This window comes from Theobroma cacao, chromosome 2 (assembly GCF_000208745.1).
Source record: "Theobroma cacao cultivar B97-61/B2 chromosome 2, Criollo_cocoa_genome_V2, whole genome shotgun sequence".
In the NCBI taxonomy this organism is placed as follows: domain Eukaryota; kingdom Viridiplantae; phylum Streptophyta; class Magnoliopsida; order Malvales; family Malvaceae; genus Theobroma; species Theobroma cacao.
In genome coordinates, this window is record NC_030851.1 from 20,606,122 (window position 1) to 20,615,200 (window position 9,079).

Genomic DNA, 9,079 nt, shown 5'->3' on the forward strand with positions numbered 1-9,079 from the left:
TTTTAACTCCACCATTAAGGTAATGACCTTAAAGCAAACAAGTGAGTGTAGTGTATGAGATACATAGAAGATTTAATTAAAGAGCACCTTATAAGCTTGTCGTTGTGAATAATTAAAAAGAGCTTTCTTAAAATTTATTAATTGTCCTTAGACTTGAGAGGTCAATATATTATATTTAGTATCTAAATGACTTTAATGTCAACAAGTGATGCAAAATTTAAAGGCTATAGCTTGGTACATTAGGTTATGTGCATGCTAAATAAATTATCGAATGCTCAATAAATGATTCATCATTCTCTATTGAGAAAGATATTCAAGTGACTTTCATAAGATTGTTAGACTCAAAAAATTTGGTTGGTGTATTTTCAAAAAATGTGTTTTATAATGATATTATTTATATTAATGCTATATATAAGTATTTTGTTGAAGAAAAATATTTGTCGAAGTATAGCAAGAATGAAAATCATGAATCGGAATTACATGGGTTGGATGTGGCAATGCAAATTACTTATCCATAGAGCTCATGAGGAATATCGTATGGTGAAAGTACTAATTAGTAAAGATCATAATAAAAGGGACTTCATTGATAATTCTTTTCTCTACGAAGGTTAGTTGCAATGTGTTAATAGACATTATTACAATGAATGGGTAAATAAGGTTTCTTAATTAATTTAGGAAAACTAAATGATAATATTAGACTAAACGAAATTTTAAGTAAAATATTAGTCATGAGATAACATAGTCCTGGTCCCATAGCTGTAGAGAGATCTATAAGAATCCCACACATATTATTCTTTTGGGTTTTATATATAAGTCTTCTTGAACTATGAATTGGGTCTAATGAATTTAAGTCCATAGCTAAGGGCTGCTACTTAGTTGACCATTAGAATTAATTAGCAACAAGAAGCATGAATCCCTTTGAAGGTAAGGCACTTGAATTACTTTTTGAGATATCTTTATCTTGATTTATAATTTTCCTGTGGTAAATCCTGACTAAATTTTGTATTTGTAGAAACCAACATAGACTCCCAACAATTATTAATACATAGTTTAATAATAGTTTAACCTAATTAAAATTCAATTTGATAGTAAGTAAAAATTATCTTACAACTAATTAGATCTTTCAAACATATTTATAACTACTTAAATCTCACAATTTTGCAACTGAAAACAAGAACAATGGGAAAAGGAAAAGAGAAAAGAAAAACAAAATAAAGCATAAAATATTATATGGAAAAGAGTAATAATAATGGACATACTTGTCCTTATCCTTAAAATTAACTTAATAATTAACACATACTTTTTCAAAAAAAAATGTGTTCAACCAAATTTCAGCGTATTTGTATTTTACCCAATGGAATCCTAATTACTAAGCACGGCAGACGACAAAACTCTTTCTATTGGTCTTTAGAACTGAATCAAACTCGGTTTTTTCTTTCGTCTACTGTGCATTTACAGTTTTCTTTATATCCTACAGGTATGTTTAATTTATCATTTATTCAATTAATTTTAAACAGATTCATCCTTTTGCGCAAACCCAGGGAACTAATACTTTTGTCCATGCCCCAGCTACGACGGGAAAGAGAGAAATGCATGATAGATGGAGATATTCGTTTTACCACTTTATACATTTGGTGCAAGAGATGAAAATCTAAAGGGTATTAAAAACTTTTTACACTTGCTCTCTATTTTTTCTTTCAACCAAACAAAAGAAATGTTTCTGTCTACCTTTTTCCTTCTCTAGCCAAACAGTGTTAAAAGTCAACAATATTGGTGGTCTATTATTTTTCCCACCATTTGAGTCATCTTTTCCAAGAAAAAGAAGAAAGAAAAAAGAAATCAAAGTAATGTTAGTGGCTGCTAGCCTCTTTCGGCATTGCTAGGTCAGCATATCAGGTTACAAACGCCAGCATACAATTTGAACTGTGCTACGCCAGCACACCTGGACGAATTCCCAAAATTGACCTTATTAGCCAAGCATGCTTCGTTTTTAGCAATAATAGGAAAAGAATAATCATCAGATGTCCCTCAACAATGATACAACACCATGAATCCCGTTTGAATTTCATCAAAAGTTCTTTAGAATCTTCTCACTCGAAACTCCATCCGCTACAAGTATTGAAGTAACTTCCTGCAAAATCAGCTCAGCAACATTTGTTACTCATGCCCTGATTTAGCAACATTCAGCTTACATGTCATGTCTAACTCCCCAACACAGTTAAAGTGCAAATTTATCACCCAAGCACAAAATAATAAATAATAATAATATAAAACAGTTTTCTGCTGTTGTTTACTCCCCATTGGTCAATTCACTACGGCGACTGTTGCCATATCCTAGGATATGCTAAGTCCTAACAATCTACTGTAAGCTTCTAATGTCTACCAACATCCAAAAACCTAGTCATTCATTCCATGGAGATCAAGCATTTATCTTCTCAATCAGTTGCATCTCAGCCATGCATTTGTTTAACATATAAGATTTCATTTCAATCAGAAGCTCGAAGTAACTGAAGAATGCAAAAGCTTAGGCCCCATATTCACAAATCCATACAAAAAATTAAAGGAGGATGCGAGCAACATCCCCTCCAAAACATGTGTCAGCTACTTGATCGGCTCTCAGCAGTTAATACAATACAACCTGGTTTTCTCATCCCTTTGAATCCTTGGAATTTAGAGGGAGCCAAGATCTTTCACTCTCTATGATCTTCTAATTCTACTATAAAAAAACACACTCAAACCCAATTTTCTCCTTTCTCATCAGCCTATCACCCACCAAAACACACATACTAATCAACTCAAACCATAGTTATTAATATCGTACAAAATATGATACATATCGTACGATATGTAACGATAATAATGAAAAATAATACAAATCAAAAGTATATTGCACAATATGCAATACGTATACAATACACTTTTTATAAGTTTTATCCTATTCAATTACTCCAAAACCCATTTATGTATTTATGGTTTTTAGATTGAAACATGGAAAACTACTTTTTATGGGTTTCAGTCATTGAGATTTAAAAAGGATACTAAAAAATTTGTTTTCCCGTTTTGACTTCAAAATGTTAAATCATTTTAATTTTTAATTAATAAATTAACATGAAAAATACATTTCTTATTTAAAAATATATATTATTAAATAACATGTTGAGAGTTAAATAAAAAAAGTTATCTTTTCAATTTATGCCATATAATCTTCAATTCTATTAATATTTATAACATTTTTAAATTTTTTTTTATTTTACATATATATATATATATGATATTTATAATTAATTTGAAAATTTTTTATTGTATCTTACGATACAATATGATATGATATTAGTTAATACTAAAAAATAAGATTTTGATACACCATACAATCTAAATTGAACAACGATGACTCAAACCAAGAAATTTAAAACAAAAAAAAGAAATCAGACTTAATTACTCTTCGAAAAAACAGCACCTTTGCAAAACTTTGAAGGAAGAAGCAAGCAACAAAACCCCTTCAAGACATGTCAGCTACTTGATCAGCTCGCAACAATTAAGATGTATACAACACCGTTTTCTCATTCCTTTTGACTCCTTACAATCAGAGGGAGCCATGAACTTTTCCTGCTCTTATTATCTTCCAAATCTCCTATAAAGCCATCAGCCATAAATACTAATAAACCCAAAAATATTACACAACTACTATTAGAAAAAACAGCACCTACAAATTTTACAAGGACTATCACTAACAACTTCAACCCAATTTATTGTCAGCAACAAAAAAAAGAAAAGCTCCTCTGATCTTCTATTAGAAACACCTACCTTAAACAGAATACTGATCGGCTAATAATACTAATAACCCAAGAAACCTAAGAGACAAAAACCCAACAACCAAAATTCTACATATTTGAGCCAAAAATACAGCCTCAACTCCCATTAAAAAATTTATATCTTCCACTTCCATTTGGTCAGTCATACCTCTGACTTTACTATAGCCAAAAATACAGCCTCAACTCCCATTGCCAGTTGCAGTGAGAAGATAATAGAAGAAATTGGGAACACATGTTGCAGAGTTTGGCAGAAAAATCAACCACAACAAATTCATTAATTTCACCACAAAACTCTGCTTATTACCTTGCTTCTACATGAAAGTAAGAATGTTGGAGAAACTGAGGCCAAAGGGTGTGAGTCGTGAGAGACATCTCATATTAGAGAGAGAGAGAGAGAGAATAAGTTCGTAAGGAAAGAAGTTGAGTTGCAAAAATATATATATCCAAGACATTCAGCTGAAGCAAACAGGAAGCAAGGAATAAAGGACATTAGGCCATTTTGATTCAACTAAAATATATTTTTCAATATACTTTTCAACTCACAAACTAAGGCCCCCAAATTTTCCATATTGTATCTTAAATAACATGATAACTGATATATAATCATTTATCAATAACTATAGAATCTTTTCATTCCAATGTAATTAGTTATATTTTCACCATTAACAAATTTTACAAAGTCAATACAGTTAACTCTGCTTCCTAAAAAGTAGCTTTTTTTATGCTAACAAAAATCCATGAACATTTTACTTTCTAAAGCAGGGCAACCTTTTGATAGGATACAGAAAGCCCAACATTGCTTAGGCATATGTCCATAATAAATAGAAAAAATCCAATTACTAGGTCAAGCCTCCTCAGAATCAAAATCAAGAGTCAACCATCAAAGCTCAAATATCAAAACAATGTCTACCTCCAATGTAAATGAGGAAATGGAACTCATTCCTGCTTCCTCTTCCCAATTCCCTCTGCAAATTCAACTCCTTCGTCCTTTATCATGTTCCCTCCCCATTAGCTTTAATATTTAAATCTACTTTCTTTTCATTGCTTGGTTCTTATTTCTAATTGTATTGAGGGCGGATGATTGGTAACAGGTTGCTATGGGGATGAATTTGAAACCTCCAAGGTGAGTGCACACTATATTGTTGCATGCGTACCCCATGCCGGATTTATTTATTTATATATTTTGAGGTGTTTCATTTGTGTTGGCTATCTATCAAACCATATCAGTGTTGGACACGAAAATGAAACCAAACAGGTAAAGTGTTAAGCCATATTTGTGCTTCATAGCATTATGTGCATAGTTACTAATATTAATACCTCCCCTCGAACTGTGAACCAGATTTTGGGATCTAGATTGCCATACCTTTACATTCTTGGAACTCTTGATGCACGACCTAGATCCCTAAAAATGGGTACTAAACAGTAGGGATACGATATATGTGTCTAGCATGGCACTAAAAATTTGGACAAGGCATCTTTGCAAAAGCAATTCATAAAACAGAGCAAAGGAAAGTTATGTGATCGTTGCTTGATATGAGTTAGCACTTAGCTCAAAATATGGCATTCGAAAAGTTCAATCATGAGCTTATTTTTCATAGAGAAAGAGAGAGATAGGCACGGGTAGGAGGGAGGGCAGGATTTCAAGTTCAACAAGCAGAACTATGTTATGCTGCTGCAGCTACATGAAGAAGAAGCAAAAACAAAGCCAAATAGATTAAGGCTTTCAGTTTATTCCACCTTGGGTTCAAAATCTTCCGGCCCATAATCCATTCCAGAAGAGCTTTGTACATTCATCATAATTGGGTTTAACAAGTTATTATAGTCTAGCCCAAAAAAAAAGGTATTGGGCTTATTTATATCTTCATATAATCTTGTTGATTTAAATTGGCTAACTTAAAACTTATAGTAAAATCTCTTCTTGCCATTCAAAACAATTTTTTTTTCTTGACAAAGAAGGCCATGGACGTTTGCTCCATATTAGCCAAAAACAACTACTTTATTTCATGAAATTTGGTATGTTAACAAAGAATGGAAAATATTGGATTCCATATAACAAATATTATAAGCGATCCAATAGTTGTATCAAATTGTACCACGACCCAAAATTGTACCAATGTCTAGGTTTGCATTGCAGCCAAAAAAGTATGTACGTTTGTAATTATAGCATATTGTTGCTCTTCCACAGGCCTAATATAATCTAGAACACTTGACAGTTTTACTCCAAATTCAGTGATTCAACTGAAGACATCTCACTGTTCAAGGCATAGGATCAAAAAACTTCAATACATATTCTATCATACACTCAAAAACAGAAGAAGTTAATGGTTAAGGAGATTACACCATTACTTGAAGCACACACTAAAGTTAATTAACATGCAAAACTTTTTCCTATTATTCAATAAAAGAGAAAGCTTGTATCAATGGTTAATTATTGCAATAATCCCAAACATTGCTTCTCAAGGAAAATAACAACAGACAAGAACCAAGTGATAGATATCCACCAAAATTCCAGAGATAATCAGAAAGATTAAACAAAGAAATCAGTGACAATCGTTGAATTAAAAAGAAGGAGAAACAAACCTCGGTCATTTGTCTTTGTCCACAAAGCACTGCACCAGTGCCCTTAGGGCTACGAATTTGCTTGGCCCTAGCAAAGGCAGCCTGCAAAAGTCAATGCAGGTTGTGATAATTCGATTCTCACAGGATCAAACAATATTAAAACATGTGAATAGAGCACTCTACCTGTACATAGCCACTTTCGCCAGTCCAACTATTATCAGGCTGTGATAGTACCGGCACAACCTTAACACCAGAAGATTCCCAATCTTTGAACCTATCCTATAATAGGAACAAACAAGACCTTCAAAATCAAGCAGAAAAGATTTGCTTATTCTAGAATATAGAAAAGTCTAACAAAGTGGACAATCAAGAACCAGACCTGGTAAGCCATTCTCCTAAGGTTTCTAGCCCCATAATAAAGCCTCACATCAGATCTCTTATAAGCACCAAATCCTGACTCAATGAGAGATCGAATTGGACTGGACAAGAGAAAGTAAACAGAACAAGTAAGCTACAAAGAAATGCCTGCAGGAAATGTATAATAATAGGATTTTTAAATAGTCAACAATATCAAACTGTATTGCCATTCGGAGATATCTATTACAATCAATAAATCAGTTTACCGAGCAAAATAGTAAAAAAGAAAAACATATGAACAAATAGAAGCAACAAAACAAACACATATGCACACTTTACAGGATCTACTCTTTCTTCCTTTTAAATGCCAATAAGTGCCTACTAACAGAACTCTTCCAGACGCTTAAGATGTTGAAATAAAAAGAAGGTGATGGAACTGATCTTCTTCCAAAGTAGGAAATACAATAAAGAATGATCACCTTTGTGCATCACAGCAGCCAATAATAAAACAATACACAAATATTTCAATTTCTGTTCCAGTTCTCAAGAAGCGAGATTTAATGGACTTGAAAATGATTGTTCTGCAGTTAATAAGATAACAAAAAAAAAGGTAGGTTGGGGGAGGGGTGCATTAGTCATATCGAAAGGGAAAGCTATTACTGCAAACAAGAAAACAATACATATAAACGATTCCCATGAGCATGCCAATGCAGAAATCAGTGGCAATTACTATATCCATCTCTAGATATTAACCATTCAAAGCTTTAAAACCTTTAAAACACACATGAATGTTGATGAATTAAAGAATCATGCATCATGGTATCATCAATGCAATCTTCATGCTGTTGAATATGAATGACTATAAAGATTCAAACAGTTGGTTTACGCTAAAAATAAAATTAAAAAAACAATATCAAACATGAAGTAGATACAAAATAGTGAGGGCAGGGTATTTTGTAAATGATGTCAAATTGGTGTATTAAAAAGTATGAGCCCAAAATGGAGTACTTAGTAGTCAATTTTCCATCCTAAAAGCATCAAACAACATTTTGTAAGACCATGTACCAAATGAAGATACATATACCATTATGTGCAAAAAGAGAAAAGAGTAAATTTTTGAACTTCAGAGTGCACAGTTTACAAGTTCTTCCAGAACCACTAAGCAGTCCTAAAATTACTGTGCAGAGAATTCTACTACCACAAATCTTTCACTACCTTAAGAGCAAGACCAGGGCTTTGCTCAAATTCAACGTAAGAATAAGAAAAAAACCTGGAGCGCAAAATGTTCATACAAATTTTCACCTAATTTAGCATCTCAAATGTGAGAAGTGTTCAAATTCTACAAGAAACAAAGCATGATAAAACAATAGAGCTTCAATTTTTAAATTGAATTAATTCAAATACCGCATAAAGATTGGTTATTAAAGTACTCCAACAAAAAACCCTAACCTGATTCCCGACCCAGTCGCGAAAATCAAAACCGTCGGATAATCCTCAGGCGGATCGATCTTATCAACATTGAAGCCATTTCCTATCACTTGACTAAGCTCCACCACATCCCCTTTCTTCAACCCGCACAAAAGCTCCGCCGTCGATCCTGCAACGCTCTTCACCAAAAACTCGAACACTCCACCAGCTGCCGCCAGTGACGGCGGAGATGCTATGGCCAGGAACGACGGTTTCTCCACGTCCGGCAGCCGCAGCTGCAGGTACTGTCCAGGCAGAGTATGTGAGGACGCTAGGTCCGGAGAGTCCGACACGTCGATGCTAACGTGGAAGAGGGATTCGGCGGCGGGCTCGACTGATGAGATTGGGGTTGGAGTCCAGACGCTGGTGTCTTGGCGAACTGCAGCGAGAGTGGCGAATCGTCGGCGGGGGAGGTGGTGGCGTAGGGTTAAGGGGTGGAGGGGGAGGGGGAGGCGGCGCAGGATAGACATGGGAAGCAAGGAAGGTCTAGCGTGCGCATGGGGTAGAGAGGGTATAGAAACGGACATGGTTTAGGTTGGCGAAGGAGTATAAAGAAGGTTATGGCGGCAGGGACTGGAGAGAGTTACTGATCAAGGTGCGCGGAAGCTGATGAGTGGCGTTAAAAAAAACGGGCCCTGAGCCAGTTTTTGAGCCTCCACGTGGCATTTCTTCGGGGTGTGTGATCCTGTAATTCTGGAGATAAGTAGTTGGGCCTCCTTATTTTAGTATTTTTTACCATTTATTATTTTCCGATAAAAGGGAGGTTGATGCTATTATTTTATTGTTTTTGAAAGGAAAAACAAAACTTTACAGCTTAATCATACAAGCGAGGCCGACGGCCATAACATCATTCATCAACAAATTCCAAGCTCCAACAAGAGGAA

General features: G+C 34.4%; 1 protein-coding gene across 1 annotated transcript; it reads right to left on the reverse strand.

Moving 5' to 3' along the window:
• LOC18609105 (fruit protein pKIWI502) lies at positions 1,653-8,789 on the reverse strand. The gene is made up of 5 exons (XM_018116431.1): positions 8,178-8,789; positions 6,751-6,850; positions 6,555-6,650; positions 6,393-6,473; positions 1,653-2,131 (listed from the first exon to the last, which is right to left on the reverse strand). Exons 1-5 carry the CDS (start codon positions 8,720-8,722, stop codon positions 2,069-2,071), a joined length of 885 nt encoding a protein of 294 aa, XP_017971920.1. The 5' UTR covers positions 8,723-8,789; the 3' UTR covers positions 1,653-2,068.